At 32.0% G+C, this 27,112-nt stretch overlaps 1 protein-coding gene across 1 annotated transcript; it reads right to left on the reverse strand.

Moving 5' to 3' along the window:
• Positions 1-1,089: 1,089 nt before the first annotated feature.
• LOC127836953 (glutamate receptor ionotropic, NMDA 2B-like) lies at positions 1,090-26,119 on the reverse strand. The gene is given in 17 exon segments (XM_052363626.1): positions 1,090-2,005; positions 2,338-2,501; positions 5,403-5,644; positions 5,970-6,151; positions 6,710-6,870; positions 7,237-7,457; positions 7,843-7,968; positions 8,344-8,491; positions 8,493-8,531; positions 9,368-9,509; positions 9,830-10,068; positions 10,294-10,501; positions 10,807-10,981; positions 11,316-11,458; positions 12,581-12,715; positions 12,916-13,115; positions 25,714-26,119. Coding segments are annotated over 17 exon segments (3,045 nt in total). The 5' UTR covers positions 26,092-26,119; the 3' UTR covers positions 1,090-1,863.
• Between the last annotated feature and the right edge of the window lie 993 nt (positions 26,120-27,112).

The raw sequence follows: 27,112 nt of genomic DNA on the forward strand, positions 1-27,112 counted from the left end.
TTTTAATGTTCACAAATAACTACTGCAGCCTAAGAGTGTGATCTTTATGCCACGGACTTCCACTTTCTTTACATTAATATATTAACGACTGTATGTGCGCCCTGGTATTGGTTAAATTGATTCGTATGGGACGCGATTAAAAAAGTTAATAGTGCGAACGAAAGACAAAAGATACGCCGTGAATGTTACGGTTGATAATCAAATTTATTATTCCTTTAAAGCTATGGTTAATGCATGATAGTTTCTGCATCATCTATAATAAGATTTATGTTGAAGTATGGGTCTGTTTGTAAAGTGTTATAAAATGAGATTTAAGACGTATAATTGTCTATTAATATTGAACGTTTTACCTTTTTGCGTTTTTGTAAAGGCATGTATATGTCTTGTTGTTAAGCCCTTTGAATAGTTGAATTGAAATTCTTGAAAAATAATTAAATTAGGGATGCCATAAAGCTCAAACTGAGCGCTATGTTAATAGCAAAAAAGCAACTACGTCTTTACGTCAATTGTACATTCGTAAGGTCTTCACATGTATTTCACTTATTGGATGTCAATATTTCATGCACATCGCACACTTGTAAGGTTAAATAATATAGTCTCTATTATAAAACACCGTTTGAATATATGTAATTTGTTTTATATTGTGCAAATCGAGACGCCGCCCTGTAGTACCTGATGCCACCTGAAAGATCTCTTAAACGCTCCCCGAATGGCAAATAACTAATGATTTTTCGGTTCCATTGTACGTGTAATCGTGAAAATAAACAAAAATGTCAAAATGAATAACGAAGTGCATATACATAATGTGAAATATAACACATGCTGCTGTATTCTTTTGTGGTGTTTATGTTACCCGCAGATTCTTAATGACAAAGTATTTTTTATCATTCGGAAACCGCAAAAAAATGATACTTACGCTTTACTTATATCCATACTTAGGCGTTCCTGTATATATGTAAATACAATACACAAGCCTACTTGTCATGACACACGTTCAATGCAACCAAAATGCGATAGGTTAAAAAGTTTATTGAAACAACACGCACACAAATGTGATAGTAAACATATTCATAGACAATTATGGACGGCACTGTTTCACATGCACAGACATATATTATTAATTATTGTGTATAAATGAAAACATAAACAAGAATATAAACCATACTTACATCAAGATAAAATGATAATGGTATCTATTTTGAATGTCAGCTTGAAAAAAAACTTAGATTAAATACGTGTATATAACATGCATATTAAAATAGAATTACATTATTATTTTGAAAAGAAATGCAAAGCACAATAATTGAAAATAAAGTCAATATAGCACTACCATCAACATGTGAGGACATATTAGCTTGCTTCATCATTTACCGGTATTTATTTACATTTATAAAATGCGACGCGACATTAATCAAAACTATATTGCAAATTTATTTGAGCTTTAAAAAACTATTCCTTTTACCGGCTAGTGAGAAAATTAACAGGAAGTAATTCTCCAACAGTTTGCAAAAATGCATTTACTATAAATAAAATGCTAACAAATACACTTCAACATAATTACGCAGAGCAGTATACTGAGAGCTTAGCAGTAATACTAATATTATTTAAACAAGGTCTTAAATAGAAGGTCTTCTTACATTTACTTATTCATTTGTGGATAGCAGTGAACAATTCTATGTGTGTGTGATACCAACAAAATAATGATTAATTTTATGTACTATTATATTATCTAATAGCATTTACAACATCCAAATATCACACATTTTGAATAGAATGACTTCATTGAGCCGGTACACATTAAATGTGTTACACTTAACATACCACAAGAGCGACATGATAGACTATGTGCGACATGATAGAGTATCAACATATATCAGTTTCATGTCCAGGGACGTTGAGTTGAAGCATAGGTATGCTTTGCGAGTCCAGCTCAGATTCGTAACGTTTGTCTGCCTCTTCCTCGTCTGCTAAAGTGTTCATCGTTTCGCTTTTAGAAGTGACATAACTGTAACACAGTTACAAAGTCAGTTTCTTGACAAGCGAAGCTATGCGCAATGAAAATACACACTTATTAATGTATTTATTTGATGCATATTGAATTCATTGTTATTCAAATGATTATATAAAAATGGGAAAATTATTGCAGCTTAACTGTCTCGTAACTTTTTTTTGTTGTTTAAAGTACTCAGCCTGCTTTTACGCATTATTTTTAATTTTACAGACCTTGAGACTACAAAAATATTTCTCATAGAGAGCCATTTTTTTGGATGAAGTTGAAATCAATTTGAAATTAACCGACGAAATGATAATGCGCTTAAGAGTAAGCGGAATACATACGAGAGTTCTCTTTGGATATGTTTGATCTTCAGCAACGCCATGTCCAGCTGATGCCTCGTCTGCCAGATGTTCATTTCACAGATCGGATCCTTGCACTTGTGCTTCCTCCGAATGTCTATTGCCTCGAGCACAGACTGCTCGAATGTTAACGACTTACCCAAACTCTGAAAATTAAACATGATTAGGAAATGTTTTTTTACACAGGTCTCTGAAATAAATACTCAAAAATAAATGTTGTTATAATCTTACTAACCATGTCCTGTTTGGTACACCCATGTTTTTACTGTGTCCTAGTTTTGAACGGACATGTTTAAAAATCTATATAATTTAATCACTGTCCTGCAAGAAAAACACTGACATTTGATCGCAGGAAACTAACAGAGTTATATGTCTCTATAAAGTACCAACAAGCCGCATGCATACCGTACTGTTATTGTTATTATTATACATTTAATCAACATCAACACACTATGATGGGTGTTTGGTAACATAATCATTCCTTATCCTTACTTTTTTTAGATAAATAGGAAAGTAAAAACACGTTTGTGTAAACCATGAGTTAACATTCAATTTTAATGGATAATAATTAAGTTAATAGAACAATTATAAATTCAATCGTTCGATAGCAATAACACAAGTTGACATATTGTGCATAAATTATTAAGACACCACATGTAAATAGTTGAAGGGCACAATGTTGTGAGACTTTTCTTTCGTGTTTAGTCAGGTGCTGTATTGTAGGGTAAGGTCTTACCTACCCGAAAACGGTTACTGGAATCATTAATAGAGCAGAATAAAGTGAAGTCACGTAAAATACATGTATACCACATGCTTTCAACTATTTTGTTTTAAGTTTTGTTCTTTGTAAAATAAAATACGCTAAGTATACCAGCAAGTTGTAGTAAATAAGTATCGTTTGATGTTATCATCCGGACGTGCCTATATTTATTATAGTTATACTACATCACTTCCTCATAATATAATTAAGATGGACCCTTGAAACCATAATCAGCACAATATCGTTTAAGTCGAAAGTCAATCTCACAAAATGCCATTAAAAACAGATTTCTTTAAACCAATTTTTGTCATGAAAATAGATATACATGTATACGTCAGAAGAGAGTGGATTTGAACAAAACGTGTTTATCATATTTATTCAGTCAACCTGTCGATCAAATGGAAGAGGCATTACGCTTTCTTTTATCTTCAGAATGATGTCCAAAATGTTGTAAATACTAGGAATATAAATGCTGACATAGTAGAAGAATTAAAGATGTACGTTATCGTTATATGTGTCTATATGAGTAAACTTGTAAGTTTCATAATCAAATCTAATGTCTTCTTTGTAAATATTTATCAGACATTGCATGTCTTGCGAATCTATGCAGTGCATAAACTTTAAACGTGATTGCCACGTTGTATAATATCATATATTATTACTATTCGAGTAATTGCAGTACTAAGCATTATTTTAAGTAACAGTTACCACATTTCATATATTTAATGCATTTCGGTGTCATTACGTCGAAATACAAAATATTATGATCTCAGGTTTTAATTTGTTTGCCCTTTAGTTTTTGCGAATGGTTGGCCATTCCAACTATAAAATATAGGGAAGTACTGACTGAAGAAAAATTATCAGAATTGTTAACATATGTTTATAACAAGTGAGGTGTTAATATCTAAAGTATCTTTCGGAATACGTTTAAGGACGTTGACCAGAAATTTTCCCATAAACAGGAGCCCCACAAATCAAATGATACTTTAGTATTATAATCATAACTTTATATTCAGAAGTCTTAATTTGTTCCGTCTAAATTAACTGGTTTATAATCAAATCGTGTCTTGCTATCTATTACACGGTTGATGTTCTAAAACTATTGGTTATTCATCGAATATGTCTAAAAGAACTACAGAAAAGCTAAAATGTATATTGAAAGTCATATGCCACGTGTCGTATCTAAGATCTCGCTGATTAACTTCAATCAGATTAACTTCGATTACTTGAAAGTCGTACTTTATACAAGGGTAATTTCGCTCCAATACTGAGAAACTTATTTGTAATGCTAAAAGTGATATTATGAATATCTAACAGTATATGTTATGTTTATAGGTGTCTATCGCAACCCTTGTTTATTTTTGGTGTTTTCACTTCATATACACTCATTTTTGTTAATGCAGCATCAACATACTAAATCAAGATCACAAAAATAGAAAAATAATTCATTCGAATATCAACCGTTCTTTCGTTTTGACAACTGAGGACAGAAATGATTCGATGAACGATGTGAGTCTAAATGAAGTTTTTATGAAGATTCGTTCATACGACATAAAGACACAATTTTGTTTAACGGATCATTTCGGCTTAGAGGACTGGGTGAGTCATGTAAAATATCGAATATAATATAATTTTCTGGTAGCAAGATAAGTTGTAGATAATTGGTCAGTTACCACATTTTAACTAACTATTTTGACCTGTTAATTCTTTTCTGCTCAATTCAACAGTAAAAATGCGTATAATATCACTTTAACGGTGTTTATGAAACGACGATTGGGAAGATTTCTACTAAATTATTGCTGCATATTGTTGTGTGGAGAAAAGTTGTATTGGAAAATACGTTTATACACTTATCGGTTTCATTTGAAATATTTCAACGTGCTAATCATAACAAAAACTTAACGTTAAGACATGATACAACATACAACATACACAAGACGTACGTATATCGACAAATCTGTAAAAGGATCGCCAGGACAAAGCCGTGAGGCTCGTTCCGGGAAAACTGGGCTTAATTCATGAGCGTTAAGTGTTGTTCAAGATTTGCCTGTTCGGTCGGCACATGTTAAACAGGGAAGACATTATACGTATTTATTTTTATTTTATTTTTCGCACAAGGAGTCGTCCTTGATTAGCCTGTGCAGACTGCTAATCTAGACGACACTTTACACAATGCATTACGACTGGTTATCGCGAAGCAAGGCTCATATTGACAAATCTATAGAGGATAATAACACCGATAAAAGCAATGATTATTATAGCTGCCACACACTGAATGTGTACTTACAAGGCTTACTAATGCGCAGCATCCACATTTGTCATATTTCTTCAAACACTTGCGGCCAGATTTAAAATATAGATGTTCTAAAATTAAAAGAATCAATCCCAACAGCACACCAGCAGCTAACAGTATGAATGCACTTATAAAGTTGAGAATTCCAATTTTGTTACTGTTCTTTTTGTCTTTATTGTCTTTCTTTGCGTGGCAGGCACCGGACAGCCAAAATGCCTGCATCCGCTCTATATCACCTGTTAATGGACAATAACTCGTTAATTGGAAATAAACATTTTTTTTATTTTAAACAGCAACACAGTGTATCCAGTGCGAAGGTGTGGGGGGGGGGTAAGATCTCATGCAATAATCAACGCAATGTTTTAATCGTTCCACTCAAATGTTCTATGTAATTATACACACCGATAGCATTAGAATATGCATTTCGGTATTTAGTTATGTCCTGACAGATATATCAAACTTCATAGAGATATCTATTTTACCCGACTCGTAAGTTTAATTACGATTTTAAATAATAATTGTATGATGGTCATCAGAATCTGTTAATAATCGTGACTTCACCTGAATGTTGCATATTTAGAAGGATCTCATTAACTTCCCCACGAAGGGATGAACCTCTCTGCATGCCAATGCCGTATCCAGACATCGCATACCAGCGACCAACTGTTCGCAACGAACACCCAGGGTCTCGACCCGCCATGTATTCCAAGACATTGGCATCGTAAATGAACGCGTGTATAGTACTGAAAAAAAGATAAGGAACAACTCAATACAACAGTATAGTCCTTTAGGAGCGATACTGATAACCTATAAAGCGATTTAAATGAAAGGTTTTACTCAGCAAAACAAAAGTCCCCAAGCGGTTTCATCGGTGATGACTTATCCATTTCCCTTTTTGAATGTTCACGTTAATCTTATGGTTTAAGTCTGCTACACACGGGCGAATATGTCAATTGCGCGTGGATATAATCGCATGTGTACGTTGCAAAACGATAAAGTGAAAGCTATTACTAGCTTCCACGAAAGCATTGTTCTAATTGTTCAGTTATCGAATGTGTATGTCGTAGCTATCGCGCGAGTACTTCATAGCTATCGCGTGCGCACATTATAATAATCAATAAAAACAATATTGTATGTGTTCCCTCTATCTTAAAAAACATGTATGGCAGTGTAGAAGCATTAAAAGACGCTATGTAGTACATGCAGAATATACGTACAACTGTTAAACAAAGGTAAATAACAATTTAAACTAATATAACACAATAATTATTGCCAACTAATATAATTGTAATGTGTCTTACTTATTTTTAAGGTTCCTTTCCGCAGTATCCACGTCAAGCTGACTATATTTGGACATGTATTTGTGCATAGGAGGGTATGTTAGTTTCAGATTCATGTCTGTACTGCTATGCCGTATGGTGGCGAATTTGAAATGGGGTGTCAATTTAGTGGGATGCAAAAGCTGTAATACGAACAAATAGATTTAGCTATTATGTAAAACATGTTTTGTAATTCAATATGCAACAGATGTCACATATGAATGGAACACAATAGATGAACGACGAGAGACGTTAAACTATATTTGAATGATAAACTATATTAGTCTTTTAACATGTGTATAACCTGTTTCTAATACTATCATAGCAAAATAAATTAAATGATCACGTTTTGTTAATACGCATTCATGTTATATATAATAATTTATAGTTTGGCAATAACTATTTCATTTCAATAAATAAATAATTTTCAGTGAATGTAAATATTTAACATTGCGATATACAGATACGTGTTTATTACCATGGGGGCTAAACGGAAAGTAAAAATTTACCCGCCAATCTTCAATCCCAGACAAATTGTAATACTCATCAATGGTTATCATGAAAGCAGCTAAATTAGCCGTGTAACTGGCTAGAAAGACCAGTGCAAACAACGCCCAGACGTTAGCCAGAAAACGACTGGATACTCCACGCGGAACATCGATCGAGACCGAGGCACCGAATAACATGGCCCATATGAGCCAGAATGAGCGGAACAGAGAAAAACGGTGTTCTGAAATATCCATAAAACATGAAGCAAGAACTATTAACATAACAAGAAGGTATCATTATTGACAAATACATGTAAAATCATGGCAAATTGGTTAACCTTTTTTAACCACTGAAGGCATGAAATTGGTGCATATGTTGTATAAACCATGGGAACCGCCGACATTATCACAAGAGTTGTGATTTAATGTGAGATACAACTTACTCCAACGCTACTTTTCAAACTAGTTGTCGATTAAGTATCATGACAATTAACTCTTATAATGTAATAACACTTATATCGTATACTTAAAATTGGATATCCTACATGATATGATACAAATAAAGGCATATTAACGAAGATAACGGAGTGTTTTTGACGTCATTGTATAAAACAAAGTGTGTATTACCCACTGATGACGTCATTCCCTGGTCTAGCCCTGATGGGCTCCACCATTCAAATATAAAAATTGAAGCACCCGTTGCATGGACGCTGAATATCAAGATTAAAATCCACGAATGGATGTCATACGGCTCTGTAATATATAATTCCTATTCCTATTCATTGCCTGAGGGTATTTGTGGACGCTAATAATGTGTAAATGTTACAGAGAAGGATGAAAATCCAGTATATTTATCTTTTAATCGGTGTGTTTTAATCTCATTTTTAAAATAAATAAATAAATACATAAACGTCATAAAAGTCCTAAATAACTGTTTTATTTATCAAAGTACACGTTAAAAACAACTATATATGATCACAGTTATGCTTAATATGCGACATTACATATTATAATACTATAATTAGCATTCGAAGCAACTGGCCCTAGCCGTGATTATGAAAACAAAATATCAGAACTCATGAAATCATACTATATTATAAAGTGACATGTTAAGAGATGAGGACTTACCGAGAAAAGCATAAGGTGAAATCGCGCCTTTTCTAATGGATACCATGATGGTTATTCCGGATTCCAGAAATGGAGAGGAAAGATCGATGATGGAGTTCCTCACTTTGTTTATAACATACGCTGTCAAAATCATGTCTGCTTTTTCAGTCCAAAATCTCCTTTACTAATCCGTTCCATTTTCCATTCTCCTGAAAAAACATCATATTTGTCTACTTATGATGTGTGTATCGTAATTAAAAACATTTAGGTCTGACAAGAAAATAGGTACTGTATGTGCTCTCAAGATTTATTTGTAGCGGTGTCGCATTATAATTCTAATAACGTGATTTATGAAATATATATCATATTCATAAACAAACACATTATAAATTTTCTATTATATTTCCTGGCTGTTGTAATCTCTGGGAATCCCGGCCTTAATGCATGAACGTAATGTTTCTTTATGCCTAGACCAAAGATTCATTGAGTATATACTTCATTTAATCGAACATTCCACAAAAGCGCAAAGTTTCGTCCCTGATAATCCTATGCGAACTGCCAAGTCTTTTATGGGAGAAATCTTTTAGAACATGCATTTTGTCCGTTTTCCAACGCTCATTGTTATTGATATCCTCACTAGTATTTGCACTGTTCAGAACAGTCAATGAAACCTTTATAATAAAAAAAATGCACATGGATGAAAATTGAATATTTCACACATGCTTTGCCTCATACTTAATTATGTGATAATCCAGCAACATATACCTATGCCGTCATTTTATTTTAATAAAAAAAATGTTTAAGTATGTAGTGTTATGGATTCCTTTTGATGCAGTATTTTCCAACTTTATTCTAAAGTCGCAATATTTGTCAGCATTTACGTATCGATGTGAATAGCTACATACATAATACACAGATTCAATATACGGACGTTTATTTGTGGGCATCTTTGAATATTAAAAAATTTATTGATGTCTTTTGAAACATGACCGGGTTCAAGGATACGTTATTCCAAATTGTCTATAATGCATGGATATTAACATACGTCTGGTATTCCCCACTGGCCATCTGGCACTTCGTAGATAACATAATCAAATTTCATTCGATCTGCAAGGACTTGAAGAATTTCAATACAGAATCCAGTGCAGCAGTAATCAACTGTCCCGTTCTCGTTTGTAATGTTAGCGCTGCAAAATGTAAAATTGAAGTACGAACATCTTGGAAAATGACAACTGATATGTGCATCGTTCACACATCATAATGTTAAATAAATGGTATATATTATTTCAAAACCTTTGATAGTAAATCTGGGCATTATGTGTTCATCTAACATACAGTTTTCTTACAGCATTAAAAATTTCGTTACTTGTTTAACTATAATATGATCGGCGATAGTACTAGAATATACAACTTAACGCATACTTCTACATACTTTATAATGCCAGCAATTTCAATAAATAACGAACGTTAAGGTCAATGTACAATAAAAGGCTATTATAGTCCATACTTTTCAATACTTTTGGCATTAACCAAGCAAGGCACAGCATGGTGTCCGCATTTACCAGTGACTGCGTCAGGGGCAACGAACATGACGAAGGGCTTTTCTTCTTTCGTAACTAATCGGAAGAACCGTTTTTCGGGACGTCCAATAGGTGGTGTGGCTTGAAGTCCCGGCCAAATTATTTCGTTGGTTTCTATTGCAAGAACGGTTTCTCTGTTTTCTACTTTAGGATATATCCTACCTACCTAAGTATACAAAAATATAAGTCAAATAAATGCACATATAGACAGAAACCATGACGTATATGAATAATTTCAAATATATTTATTTAATAACCAATATTTAGTAAACATGTGTATAGCAATAGTTTAAATACGTTTTATTTACGCATTCTTTTATGTACAAAAATCTACAAAGTTGCCATATTATATCGTGAGCAAATCTTAATCGCCAGAACTCTCGTCATTTACCTTATTCCACTGGTGAACAGGACGACGAAATGTTCGCTGACCGACTTCCTTCTGCGGTCGAACATTAACCAGAAATAATTCCTCGTTTGCTACAACGCCATACTCAGTGAAGCTAACGGGATAGCGTGTCTCAATCTCGCTGCTTCGGGAGCGTCCTCTCTCCGGAATTAATTCCGAAGAGGGTCGTAAATTGATACCCTTTAAGGTTCTGAAAAACAGCCGATCATATTCAAATAATGAAATAAAATGTGCAACAGAACTGTGTTCCTCGTCATTGCAACAACAATGTGTTATTTTTTTGCTAAATGTACATCACACATTTAAACTTGAAATCTAGTCTTAAAACGCATTAAAAATTAGTTAAACAGAATATTTTATTCTTAATGCCAAGTAAGATAACATGCTAGCAAATAGATTTAATTACAAGAAGAATTTCCGCCGGTTGCTATAGTGTAAGGAAAATATTGTATGTAAGTTATAATTTACAGGCATCTCATACAGAGCATAACTTACTTGTATAACTGTATTCCCGTTTTCCAACGAGTAAAGTTTTGAGACAGAGTACCACAGTCATAATATGGACACAGCGTAGCATCTCGGGGCATCTTTCGAACGGCTTCCGCAACCAAACGTGATGATATCACTATAGCCTCTTCAACCTTTCCTATTGACCTGTTCTGACTTAGACCTGGGACCCATGCAGTTAATGAGATGAGATTTTAATTGATCCGATGTTACAAAATTCAGATTTGAAGCATAGCAACTACACTAACACCGCATGTGGCTTTGTCTTAACTGTACAAAAGTAGTCATATACATGTATTGTACTATGAAATAAAAATTAAATGTATAACGATGTTTTGCCAAACAACGCTTTTGCCCGTATTTATGATGTTAAGTAATCCGGTACGAATAATGTGCACAATCAGTAGTTAAAATAATTTGCTATGAACACATTACAATTTTGAAACGCTTTGCTAAGTCTCAAATATAAAGTATTTTGAGTAAATACATTTTCGTACCAAGGATGCCCGGCGGTAAAGATGCTGCAACTGTTGACATTGAAAGGTCGCCGACCGTTGAGGCCGTTAGCACCCAAGCATACTGCTGACCAACAAGTCCCATTTCTTGGGCCACCTCAATAATATTTATTGCATGCTCTTTACTGAAATGTGATGCTTGTTGCATTCATCACGAGAATAATCATTCACTAAACCAATTGCCTCATAAATAGCTGTAAATTAACTCCATACAACTGAGAAAATATATAACATTAAATACGGCTACAGCGACTTTAATTGTTTGACTGTTTCTCCTACCGGGAAAAAACAACACAGAAATGCATTATTGAAGCATAAATTCGGTCACACTTCACATATGCACAATATGTAGTTACTATTGTAATAAAACAATGTTATAACATGGATAATAAAATAGCTTATCCATTTATTAGATAGCAAAACAATAGTTCGCACTTGTGGCTAAATAAAACTATCGTGTTTGGATGAGGTCTACATGGCAATTACTTATAAATAAAACATGTTTCTGTATTTCTCTTAGAAAAAGCATTCATCTTAGTAACGATTGAAACAAAAGCGTTATTGACAACAAACGTGTGAGCTCTTTTAGATCAGCTTTTCGTATCGATGTCAAGAATACAACATTTTTTTCCGCTTAAGATTGTCCTAGCCTATCCTGAATAAAGGAAACTAAAAATTAGGAAAGTTGTTTGAAAACGCCATTAACAGTTTGTCTGTTGTTTTATTGTAGCTTGTTAGATGTTACAAAAGCGTTTGAAGTTTACGATTATTAAACAATAGCTAACTCAATATAAACATAACACTTCTCCATTCTCATATCTTCACGGAAACTAACAAGTACAATACCAATAGTATTTTGAAAAGAAGCCTTTAGCGGTAAAAGCATCCCATTCATTTAATGCAATATTGTGTTTATTTATGAAAGTGCCTATTGCCTAACAACTTGAAGTGCAATAAAGATCAAAGCCGGCTAATGGAAATTTGTCATCAGACTAAAGGAGTAATAAAACGCATTTAAAACAATGTTTTCCAAAATGTTTTGCCTCTAATAATTTATGAACAAGAGTAATATAAATCGATAAGAAAATCGCAAAATCAACACACCATTTCTATTGATTAATTTCTTACTTAAACCTACACAAAATCGATAATTTGATTCATTTCGTTGTTTTGTAGAATAATGCATTTCTGAACAAAGTGATGGAAAAGTTTTATCTAAATCTAAATTATAATGGGCGACTTTTTACCTTGCGTGGAGTAACACAATGCGGCTTTTTACTCGTTTAAGTTCATTCAATTCTTTCTTCGTCTGAAGCTTCTCAAGGTCATCGAAGTAGGGTCCACTGGCCGCAGGCAGTATCACGGTGGCAATCTTAACATATCTGCGATGATAACATACAATAAACGAAATCTTAGTATAACAATCGGAATTTTTATAAAATAACTCGTTACAAATAAAATAAACGATACACATATATTGAACTAGGATTAAAACATTTTTCTTATATTTTAAATGATCGCGTTTAAAGAAGCTCCAACAGTAGTATATAAATGATAATATAATATGCACACAAACACATACTTTTCTTTTTCTAAATAGCCTTGAATGATTCTCGTGTCCTTCACCATAATATCCATACAGTCTATAAAGTCCCGCCCCATATCCTTGGTGGTCACTATAGTGAACTCGGTCCAGTTGTATCTCTCCATGATAAGCACCATGGCTTTACACTCGTGGTATATAGTGGAAGACAGCTGAAGTATCATATTATCGTCATCTGCCTGATAAATAAGAAAAGGCTCCCATATCATCATTTTGCAGTTCGGAAATTTGAATGTTTCAATGTTCAATGACGTGTATGTTGAGACAATAAATGTTCTAATTCATCCACCGTTTGTATCCCACATACGTTGAATTTAATTTATTATTAAAAACATCCGTCATATATTATATGTTAGTATTATTAAACACGCTTATTACGTCGAAAGACATCGACACACATACGTTGTTGATTTAAATCAGTTTAGGTATTCTGAAATATCCATAATGTCGAACATCTTTGGTGGATATGATATGCATTCAATTTTGACAGATATTTCGTTGATGTTAAATACGTTTTCTATTTAAATTGAATGAACAGTTAAAATTATAACGACGCTTGCATGTTACAACCTATTAAAGCCAAATTCGAACGAGTATATAATTTTAACCACAAATCTTGAACTCTGTAGATATTTAACCCATTTATGCCTAGCGTCTAGAAAAAGGCCTTGGCAAACAGCGTAGACCCAGATGAGACGCAGCATGATGCGGCGTCTCATCAGGGTCTGCGCTGTTTGCTTAAAGGAATTTCTGAAAAAAATATTCAAAATATAGAAATAAATATAATAGACATTCCTAATTTTGGAAATAAATTGATCCAATGTAGAAGGATGAGAGAGTCCACTAGGCATAATGGGTTCAACTACCAGGAGCTATGGGTACTACCAATCATGTTATGCCTTTAATGTAATACTGGCTAAAGTTATATTTGGATCGAGTATTGAAAGTTTAATGTATAACAATGATTATAAGTTTGTTTACTTTTTACCTGAGAAAAAAAAATCTTGACAAAATAACATTATGCCTTGCATCAGCTGAATTAACGTATTGTGTATATGCCATAGAAATAAAAGTTAGGATCAGTTATGAACAAAACATTTGGTTGCATATTTACCTGAATTTATTAATTTATGTGATTATTATAGATTTCTTCATACGCAACAAATTTATCAATATTGAATATTTACACCAATTGGAGAGTTGTAGTAGAATGAATGGTAATCGTCGACACTTTTTGCATTTTGAATCTAATATTATAAGCAAATGACTTCACGATATTATAATCTGCTAATGATGTTGATGAACATGAAATAAATGTCTCTGTCAATGCATGACGACCAGCCAACTTGCAGCAACCATTACATTTATGCACAATTTCGAAACTTGTTTAATTTAACAAGCACTACCACATTGATTAGACACAGTTCTCTACTGACGATTTGTCTTGTTCTGCAAGCTGTGTTTTTAATTTTGTAATATCTTCAATAGCCAGAGTTGTTATTAAAATAACCAAACGCAAGTCAAACAATCAACACTGTAAATATTGATTAATTGTAGCAGCATGCGTCGGTCTACGGTTAAAGAAGTCTCATTTGGGAATAATAACAGAGAAAACCAAATAGCTGTGGTTTCTTGTGAACTAAGAAATAGATCTGACAAGCCTTGTTACTTCGCCTAACTCAATTATTGGTGTTACATATTTTTTTAGAAGGATGGATTGATATAACACTCGTTTTGTTAAATACATCGAAACAAATCATTCGTATGTGTATGGTTTCAAAGTAAATATCGAAATACTTATCCATTAACGACACATAAAAAACACAACCTAATCAAAATGATATTCTTCCCCTCCCAGTAAACACGAAGTCGCTAACATTAAATCCTATTCCAAAATTTAAAATAAATAGCACTATGCTTAAGGTGCAGAACATTGTTGTCTTAGTCAAGCGTGTTTTCATTTTTTTGCCGTGAGAAAATTGTATTAAAATCATGAAATAAAGTATGACTGTGTCTTGAAAAAAAACGTGTGCATTATGCTATAAATTGAACGATTATCGATTTATATGTAATATATCAAACGATTATATATTCTATACATAACGCTTTAATATACGTTTTTTACATTTTGCATTAAAATAACGTCGATATGCAACGAATTTCAAGCATGAGTCTTTAGAATAAATTGTTACATTTAGTGATTGTGTTGACCCGGGAGCAATGATATATTATGCTGCAATAAATGCGACACATATGCCAATAAACAAAATGGTCCTTCCCTTTCAGCCGTTAGGCATTTGTCATGAATATTAAATTCAGTATTTTGATTATCGAAAAGTATATATTATATTATTTGAAAATTTAGTCATCTTTACTGGCCTAATTGTTGAAATAATTTATTGTGAGCAACATTTTTTGCAGATTTTCTTTTGCGTCTTGTTACTATAAGGAACGGTTGCGTAATCGGTTTGAGTACTTCATTAAATAAAAACATGACGTTTTGCTAAGAACACAAACTTAGATTCAATCAAAGAAATAATCAACTGTAATGAATATTTGTCATCTTGAATACTGAAGTTTGGAGAATTACAAATCATATGATCGAATTTAATTTATTACTATTATTATTTTTTTCAATCATTTCTGTTTCTCCTTGGCATGACGGAATAGCTTACAGGATGCGATATTACAGTCACTCAAATAATTACATCTGATATGAATGCAATTAAAGTAATGAGACAATACCCGTTGTATTATTGGAAACGTATCACACGCACAAGCTAAATGCTGTGTTCATTGCACTGGCCACACAATTCGGATCTTAGATAATCACATAATAATTAAAATTATTATTTTAGTATAGGCTCTCGCCCCAGACGAAATGGTTTATTGAGTCCGTTTGTCCGTACGTTTTGGATTTATAAAACAATATTAACGCATTAATAATCGTAAATTCGTATTTTTCGAAATTCGATGAGACGCTTTTTAGCAGTTTTGGGAATATTTGAATTTAGTATGGTTATATGAGCTTTCTGATTTTTGTTATCTGTGTACAAACCTATTTGAAATTATTGTCCACGTCCTTATTTGTCATTAACAAATTGCCATTTACAAAATAAAAATATGAAAAAAAGAATGAGACACCAACTATTTGAAGAAATGATGTTTCTAAATAAGTTGAATAAAACGAGATAAATTAATAACCCTTTAGAGAAATTGGTAATGGCATTTGGATATTTATGTTAAACACTGAATATATCATTTTATCCTATTACCAGATGAAAATCGATAATATAACAACGATCGTATAAACTTTACCTTTATACTATCTCTATTTTTAGACCATGGTTTTCCGATCTCTATCTTAAGCACACTATATGTTTCAATGTGACGTCATAGCAAATGGTGACGTTGAAGTAAACAAACACTTCAGAGTCAACTTGGAAAACCAGCGCTGTTTCTTTGAATTTTAAAGTATTTTTACTCTTTTTGAACGATAAACGACCACAAAATAGTAGGATAAATAGAATATTATGTGAGTATTGGATAAAGATAAAGTTTATCATGCTCGGCACGAAACATGTTAGCGCTCGGCAAGCCTCGCGGTTCTAAGCCTCGCATGATAAACTTGATCTTTATCCAAAACTCACATAATATTCTCTATATATCAGTATATTGTAAACATCACTATATCAATCTGATCTGCCTGAATGTCAATGCAGTCTTTGCAGAAATGACATGGACACATTTATTGCTGAATGATCGGTTAAATATATATATTCATACAAAATTTCAATAATTGTAGCCAACGTTTTTTGAATACAATTTCAATCTTTAAATCCAATACTACATACCTCAAATGTTTTTATTTAATTAAACGTATTACGCAATGTAGTAAGAAAACACGCTGATTTATTTTTTTAGTTTAGTTAAGTTAGTGGTACATATAGTCTTATTATTGCACGTTCGAGTTTGTTAATTTGCAATCGGTTTTTGTGAATTTATGTGAATACTCTTTTGAATTAATTCTGTAGAATGCCAGTTGATTTTGAATATTTGTCGGTTTATACATTGCAACTGAATGAGAAGTTCGCCTACACAACGATTGAGATTTATTTGCTATGATTTATTACACGACAGTGGTTCTGAAAGTGGGAAAGGAATATAAATTGGTTATTTCTTGAACTAACTGGCATATAATTAAAATGGTTATTTACATTAGATGACGTATAGTTACACTTAAAGTGTGTCTATACTTTAATTAAAATGAAATACAATTAAAACATAAATCATATTTATATATATATATTTATTTATTTATTTATTTATATATTAGTTACACCACATCTCAACTTGTGGCTATTATATCTGCACAAACCTATCAATCGTCATGTAAGAATTACTTGATGTATGGTCTGATATTTTCCTGTAATATGGACCAACAAATACCACGTAAACGATTCATGTAATAAGATGAATGTGATATTGCGATTTCTTTCACTTCGATTTAAAGACAGTTGGGTTTTGCAATACAATAATATGGTACTTAATTTCATTAGACGATCTTGCTTCTTGGGTTCATAATGCTTAATTATAATATCAAAAAGCTAGTTCATATATTATGTTTATACAAATTCCTGTGCATATTTGACAACAACATCTAGTGACGAAATAAAACTAAACTACCAAACGTTTAAAACGGCTTGGTCAAATAAAGTAACATTGAATATGATATTAATTGTATTTATCATTAATAAACAAAGGCATCAGGAAAAAACATAAACGTGTTTTATTTAACTAGTCATTCACTATGCTTAAGTGTAATGATCTAGTATTACTATCCCTCACAAAATGAATCACCAAAGGAAATAATATTGCTTCGCAGAAAGAAAATATCCCTCGTTTTATTTGACGTTGATTCGGGAACTGTTCCTTTGTACAAGCCTTAATAAAATCTCAAGAGATTACGAGGCTTTCATGTCTACAGCAAATAAATAACTAGTCTTTTTGTTATGTTCGCCAATAATCGGGACGACGAAGTGTTATTTACTTTAAAGTGATATTATGCGCATTGTTCATTGTTGAATTGAGCTGAAAAGATTTAACAGGCCAAAAGAGTTAGTTTAAATGTGGTAACTGACCAATTATCTGCATCTCATCTTGCTACCAGTTGTTTATAAAACTATATATTATATTCGACATTTTACATGACTGTACAGTCCTCTAAGCCGAGCGGAACTGTTTTATCAGAGTTAGTGATCATGTGTTGTATGAATAGATATGAACGAATCTTTACTAAACTAAATTTAGATTCACATCGTACATGCATGATCAGTTGTCAAACGAAAGTACGGTTGATATTCAAATGCATTATTTTTCTCTTTCCGGAATATTGGTTTAGTATGTTGATGCTGCATTAACAAATATAGGTGTATATGAAGTGATAACACCAAAAATAAACAACGGTTGCGATAGACATCTATAAACATAGCATAAACCGTTAGATGCGCATATCACTTTAATGTTTCTATATTAGGTTTACCTGTGTGCATTATTTGCAACTAAATGTATCTTGCATGCATTAACTTTTTTAATAATGCCCTTAATTCCAAATGATCTTTACTATTTGCAAGATTTTTTTAAATAAGATTTGTTAATTAAATGATGTGTTTGCTAAAACAAAATTTCAACTGTGTATCTAGAGAAATATTTTGTATAAACGATGACTATCTTACATTCCTTTTCTGTGTATGGCCCGGTTTCCATTTATTTCAAAACTAACATGATTTTAAATCTACGCAGAATTGTTTGATACTGATCAAAATATACAGTCATTAAGATGCAAAGTATTTTTAGTATTTAGTATAGTTTACTATTTTTAAACGCAAATTCTCCATAACGACTAGATAAATAGAACCGACATAAACAAATATTACACCAGTCTTTACGTTAATATGTACAGAAAACAAGATGTGCAATCTAAATGAAATAACTATGTTGAAGCATATTGAATCATATGATAAAACTTTATTTTATCAAATAAACGCCCGATTTTGATTCATAAACGTTTGCAAATAAGAACATAATGCTCTAATAAAATAAATTTAAAATAGTCCGTATACACACTTTTTAATACCTGATTCGGCCTTCATCAGTAGTTTCCATATTACCAAAACAAACGAAGTGACGTCAACGTCGTTAAGCGGAAAACAAAAACAATATTGTAAATATATTTTTAATAAACAGAAATGCTCTTAAAGTCGTGATTATTTTGACGTTGTAGGTTTTAAGAAAACACAAAATGTACGACATCAGGTGTATCTGGTGTAGCTACAGATTATCGGATAAAGACACAGAAGACTTTTTACAATTGCAACCGCAATATCCTGGATTTTATCATAATTATTCTTGGCAACTGTTTCACTTCGTGATGCATATGAATAGAGATACAAGTTATCTTAATGGGACCTGTTAACGGTTTGATAAATTGACAAAGGTGAATACAAATTGTAACAGATTTGCAAATTGTCGTTGTACTTACATTATTTGCGAGGAAACAAAAATGCTGAAAATGTACCATTATCTAAAATATCAATTATATGTATGTTTTGACGATTTACAAACCTGAAATTTACAAAGGGTTAAAAACGGAAAAAATATTGAATTATTTATAATTTTCTGGAGCGTTTTAGTATGTATCAATTTAAAGCATTGAATGACACATTTCAAAGCATGCTCCAATTGGTGAACAATTAGTCCCTTTAATAACTATTTATTGAAGCATAACAGTAGAATGTTGTGTTATTATGAAATATGCGTGAGTGTAAGGTTGCAAAAAGTGAAATTTCTTCATGGCAATGATTATCATAAATACTGTTTCGTTTGTAAAAAGTTTTCAAATTAAGAACATTTTTTAAAATTATTGTTTCATGAAACAATCTGAGTAAATGCGATTAAGACGAGGTAATAATAATACACGCAGAATCAAAGACATTGGGGCAATACAATTTCCCAGAAACATGTTTGGTTGATTCAAACACATTGTATATTGTTGACGTTAAAAAGGCGTTTATAACATGTTTAAACTATTGAACATTGGTAAGCCGTTTCTGTGACATTATTTTATTTTTTAAGTCTTAAAACCAACTTCATATTTTATAATTTGTTCTTTAAAAAAAAGCTATTTCAACAGATTGTGTGATCAACACGGACACATTAGCCTGTGTTCTGGATAAAATATAACGTGTACTACCTATATGATAATAAAACATTCAGATCAGAAGGAAAAAAAGTATTGTGTTGTTATCGCTGGCCAAATATCCCATATTTGATTTATGATAATGGCTTCTTTCAATCGGGTTTCAAATCAATCAGAATAGAAATCGACGAATAAATGTCATAGTGCCAGTAATATCGCTACTGCAATAATACGCACGCACGCTGCATATAAATGAAGGTATATACGTCGTTCCCATTAAAGTTATATCCTTCTGCTGTTTCGCTTTATTAATCTTTTGCTTATAAAATGACGGCACCTATTTATGTCCAATGATAAAGTATAGCATAGTCGGTACAACACATATTATTTCTAAAACCTGTTCTCAAAGTGCCTAATGTGTTTCGAGTGCTTGTCCAACATTCAATCGACTCCTACTTCAACCCCCAACGAATTGGCGCAGTTACACGCTTGTTTGTTAAGTGAAGCATGATTAAAAAACATGTATGCCCAATTTGTATGAGGATGTTCATTTTAATTGAAAAGTTTACATGAAGCAAACATATATTCCATCCGGAGCACTCTCTAATACGTTGTATGATAGTGCCTGTACATCAGAATTAAAGATGAAAATAAATTTAATTAGAGGCTTCCTACTGCAATTGAGGAAAATAAGTTATTACTTTAAACCTTGTGGAGGATAAACGCAGATCATACTATAGACAATGAATGTTTTATTCAGAATACTATCAATGCTGCCTTTGTTTCAATATCTTGATAACGATTATACGTGTATTGTTACTTTGGTAAATTCGACTGATGGACATATGCATACACATGTATACATAGTCATTAGGAGAGAAACTTATACTTATACATGAATTTCGCAAATGAACGCTTAATCAAACATCAGCATTAAATTGTTCTCTTACATGTCTGCGATCGTTAGTGCAGACATAGAGTAAAAAGGTAACAGGTGTATCCAAGTTGTCACTGGTGCCATTTGATGAGCCAGTCAAATCCAACTCGTGGGCCCAGTCCTTAAGCTAAACAGTATATTTGCATTTAATTTATGGCACTTAATGTAAAAACTGATATTAACAGTTACCAAAGTATTTAAAATAAAGAGATGTAAATTAAAAAGCCAGTTAAGACTCATTAAAAGGCCCTTTCCGAAAAGTAAACTACTTTGTATGCACGTACGTATCTATGCATGGACATTGGTGGAACTATATGCAAATATTGATATTTATACTGAAAATATCGTCAACTATTATACAACTAATGTCTTAAATGCGCTACGTTATTCCTGATGCAAATGTTCAGACAAGTACGGTAAGTTCTTGTCCAATGATGTGGTAAGGACATATTGTTAAACATGTTTAGAATGAAAACACATCGTCACTTACAACGTGTAACACTGCTCGTATTGTGTGGAATTATTTGGAACGGATTTTTTATATTTCCTTATAAACTAACTATAGTTTAAGAAATATATATTAAAAATGCGCTTTCCAAATATATATAAATTATATAACAACTTTTAAACGAATTGTATTTCATTTATATACAAGCTGCAAAATGTAGCTGTTAGTAACTGTAATAAAAGCAAAGGCTTACTCAACATTTACTTTCAGTTAAAGTGTGATTAGGCTTATCTCGAACACATAAATACAAATGTTATTTTAATATAATATCAATCTCGAGCATTTTCTATTTTCTATTTATCTTTCGCTTCATTGCTAATAAATACGTTACATCAGTACATTTTTTAAAGATGATAAGAAATACTTATTGTTTACGTGACGAAAAAAATGCGGTTATACTTAAAATTTGGTTTACGTATAAAAATAATGTTTTATTTAATTTGGAGCGCGTTTGATACATAACACAGTTTTCGAAGTATGTAAGCAGTAATGGAATATATCACACGCGAATAAATGGCTATAATATTTTGATGACATTTTAAAGTCGGACGAGTACAGTCAATCTACCATTACCGTATCAGTAGCGTAATTTAGTTGTTCTGGTGAAAAGCAATACATGTTTTGAGACTTCTTTTACAACCGTTTGATTAAATATAACCTTCGCTTACTGATTCATAACATAATTTTTAAACGCAGGCACAATGTTTTTGTGATGCCTTTTTTTCGCCGCAGAATTTATGCACTATCGGATCAGTTGAAGCCATAACGGATCACGTGACTGAAACCAATCAGGGGGTGGGCATCTAACTCGCTATTTGAACTGTCGAAACATAAACAGTGTTGTTTACGATGACCAAGTTACATTGTCAGTTATAAATTGTATTCATGTTTCGTTATTTATTGTTTTCTATATGTGCGCGTGTATCCACACTTTACGCATGGTGTTCTTGTGTGAATCATCTGTTGAAAATCCTAAAAAGATCGAAAAGATATGGGCATCTTATAAACCATGTAAATTGTTTGAATCCTATCTAACAATCGATATTGAACATGGAACATAAATAAAACATTAAGATTGAGATCATTTATTGTAAGAATCAAAAGATTTGCATGTATTTTAATATAATATATTATCAATACGCATATTATCACGCTTGCTCCGTTATTGCCCTAATTCTTCATTTCATTTAATGTGTTGCGAAATCTAAAATACGAATCAAAATCGAAATGTACTGTTGCAGGCAGGAAGTCTACTAAATGGCCTTTAAATTTATGCGTACACTATTTATTTTCCAACAGAGTTATAGCATGTGGCCGCGAAAAATGTTCAACCTCGAGTTGGAAACGAGACGGAAGTCAACAAAGTCGTAATATACATGTCAGCAATACATACCAAAATGTTTGACAAGAAGTAGATCCGATTACGACTAAATCAATGCGTTTAAAAAAACAGGCATTGAAGATGCTGTGCAAATTATCATCTAAAAATGTAAACTATTTATCGTGATACGCAGTCTTGAATATCAAAGTGATCCGCTATGGTAAATGATCCGGTAATGGTAACTTGACCGTGTACTATCGGCAAAGGGAGGCTGAGGCTTGCAAGGCGTTCTTGCTGAGGTTCATACGAGTCCGATTACAAACTTGTTTCATGACATACTAGCCATATATTATCTATGTATAAATCCACACTATTTTCAAAACTTGTTGTGCAAATTAAAGTTAAAACTAAAAAAAACGATAAGATTGCACTTGTTGAACTTTAATTTACGTGACAAGTGTGCAATGATATTTCCTAAATCGTCCCGCTTCTATTTAAGGTACATTTATTTTGTGAGCTTATTGCTCATTTCTCGATAGAAATTCACCACTTTTGATGAATTTCTGATTATGATACAAATTAGCTTTGTTATGACATTCACACATAATTAGTTCCAAGTTTACAAATAGTAAACAGAGATGCATGATAATCCAATATGTCGATTGGCCTTATTATTTTATCAGACACTATGCTGATATCACCGGCAATTATGCCAATAACAAGGTCTTCAATCAAAGAATATTAGACAGGTGTTATCGGGTCGTTATCGTTACAGTTGCATAGTAATAGTATGTTAATTATTTATGTAGAAATTTTTACAATAATTAATATCTCTTTAAAAATACCTGCGTAAATAAATAGGAAAGTGAGCAGTTAGAATAAAAATCATTAATAATATAGCACGTATGCTTAAGAGATCAACCTTACATTCACTATCCTTTTCACAAAGAAATTAATAAAACTATACGTTTTTTTAGAAACTTTGTACATTCAAAAAGCTCGTCAGAATTATTGATTGTCGCAACAAATGACAATAAGCCTTATAGAGCATCCTCATGTATTGCATTGTCGTTTGTTCAATAGATAATTTGGTCCGTTGGGATTATTTATTTATATGTGCATACATTTTTCATCGTGTCTCAGCCGACCGTTCGATATGTTGCCTATAAAACGATGTCATATAATAACAAAAGATGCAACATTCTGTTGCGGCATCTGCTCTTTTCTCGATAAATAATCCTTTTTACGCGGAATAAAATGAATGCTTTTGATGCAACATAAGCTTTCGTTACTTGAGCATTTTGTATTGACATATGATTTGTAAACGATAAATGCTTATACTGTAATTTATTAACATATACAGGTCAGTTACCAGCCAGAAAAATACTTAAATGATATTGAGATTATATGGAATATGCAGACAATTTACCTATCGTTCAACTTTGAAAAAAACAAACAGGTTCGGAATAATAAGTCAAAGAACCGAATTCGGCTGTACAATATAACACGTAGATGTATGATGCCATATTATATGAATCATACAATATTGTTATTGGTAAGACCGATTTGCGATTAACTTTTTTGATTGGAAAGAGAAATAAGTATAATTATTATAATTATCATCGTCCCATCATTCAACCTTTTTATGTTATTAAAGTGTCATTGAAGTCCTTTAAACCAATGATGTTAATTGTATAGACAATATGGTCGCTTTTACTATTTATTTTCTTCCTATCTATTTTCTAATTTCTTGAATAGATAAAGCAAACTTTCCAAATAACATACTTCAGATGTCCCAGACATGCATTTTCGAAACGAAATTGTATTAAAATTTATTGTCCATTAACTATAGTCATGATCTTTTTATTTGTATGAAAATCGTTACTACAGAAGTGTTTTTTTCTTTTTACGACTTGTTTGGAATTTAAGCAATACATAGCATTTTAATAAATTTAATAGCAATGATTTTAATAATGAAAAAACTAAACATAAAGTATGGAAGTCAATGGCAATGTAAGGACGGTATTTTACAATTGTTTAAAAGCTATACATTTAAAAAAATATAAATTGGTAGACAATTTGAATATCTTTTTTGAAAAAAATAACATATACATGTACGCCAGTAAACAATCTAATTCATGTTATTCATATCATATGTACAATTTATAACTTTAATGCATCAATGTTATGTGAAATGAAACAAGAGCTGTGAAAGTATTTTTTTCAAATACTTAAAATGAATTACGATTCATTTAATTTAAGCCAAAATATATAAATACACAATTTCATACAAGAACATTTTTGTTGCATATGAACACATATTAAATTGATGTTTATATCGATTGCAATATACCAAACTAGATTTGGTTAATTGTTTGATCACCCACATGTCGTTATTATTTGTAGTTTATTTCGTTAGATTGGCGGATGGCGAAGATTACGAGTTTCAGTAATAGCATTGTGTCTCTTTGAAATTGCTTGTTATAAATGATCCTGCCAGTCCTATCTTGATAAGTCATTTCGTATAAATATTATTATTGGGAAATTATTCTCATAATTGGGCCAATATTACATTTAAAAGGGCATGGTAATAATCCCATATGAATATCGAAGTCACAATACGAATTTTACAACGTGTTATTTCAAAACATCAAACGATTTATAATTAACTCGGCCATAATCACAACATCTCACAAATCGACCTTTTGGAGTGAAATTTCCGGATCCTTCTATTTAAACATAACAGTATTATCATATCAATAGTATTGTTTTACTTGAGATTCAAATGATAAAGTAATAAATTAATTTAATACCTCCAATGCTGACCGATAGAAGGGGTCCCAGCTGATAACAGGGTATCCAAGTCGACTAGCAATATCGGCAATGAATTCTGTTGCCCTTGATGTTTCTTGCTCGTAGTTAATGCTCATAACAACACTGGCGTTATTTTGGAAAACCTCCTGACAAAACGCGTTGACAATATTGCTAGGATACGGGTTGTTCTTGTCTATGTAAAATATGCTGGACGAGACTGTTCGTGTTATCCTTCTAGCACTTGCCATGGCATTTCGTATATCATTCTCGTCGGTACTTCTTTCGGGAGATATAATACTAATATGTTCTTGCGAAGACATACTTATTCCGTGTAGAATAAGAATTACTATGGCACTATTTTCATTTACAAAATGCATGTTTAATTAAGTTATATACGTTAGTATTTAAAACGTAATGGCCTCTCATTGAAGCGATATAAACTTAAAATATGTATTTTCAAAACCCTCTGAAATCGAATATTTGACATTGGGTACTTGCCCACACATACACATACACATACACATAATAATTATAATAATAATAATAATAATAATAATAATAATAATAATAATAATAATAATAATAATAATAATAATAATAATAATAATAATAATAAATAATAATAATAATAATAATAATTATGATGATGACGATAATGATAAAAACGCGTTACCACTGTTATATTAATATAAGATATTACTGACGATTTTGTCAATGTATTAACGTTTGCTGTATATCGGCTTCTGAACTTTCAAATACGAAAAGTCGAATGTTATACAACGTGTAAATATACTTACAATCTTAGAATCATTGTTCAGACTTAATCCAAATAGTATTTGTTCACACGCGTTTAATTTAACATAAACATAAATATAGGTTGCACTTCTCTCTTACATCATTCTATTATCGCACTGAAGCATATTCAATTTATAATGTGATCCTTGGCAAATGTCAGAAGTCTGTGTGTATTCCTTTCTCCTTCGAGCATTGTTTCTACAATGAAGTAGTACGGGTATAATTAAGAACACATCCCTTCATTTTTACAACCCAAAATACTGTTTACCCGGAATTATAAACATAGGTTTATGGTGGCTCAAGAGGAACTATCGGTAATGAGCATGAATAATAAACTGATATATACACAATCGGTGGCTTAATAAACACGCCCGGACGCTTTCCTGTATTAATTGTGATGCTAACGAGTCCCGCGATCTACCGGCAGAAATTTAACGGAAAACGTGTGTTATCAATCGGGTTCAATTAATTTTATGGGTGTTTAAAAACTAAAATGAAATGTGATTTTCGAAACAATGTCATTGGAAGTACGTACTGATTTGTTTCCCAATGAATGCCAAAATATTATTGAAATATTATTATTTGCGCATCTGATTAATTAAC

The sequence above is a fragment of the Dreissena polymorpha genome, chromosome 1 (genome assembly GCF_020536995.1).
Source record: "Dreissena polymorpha isolate Duluth1 chromosome 1, UMN_Dpol_1.0, whole genome shotgun sequence".
Classification (NCBI taxonomy): Eukaryota; Metazoa; Mollusca; class Bivalvia; order Myida; family Dreissenidae; genus Dreissena; species Dreissena polymorpha.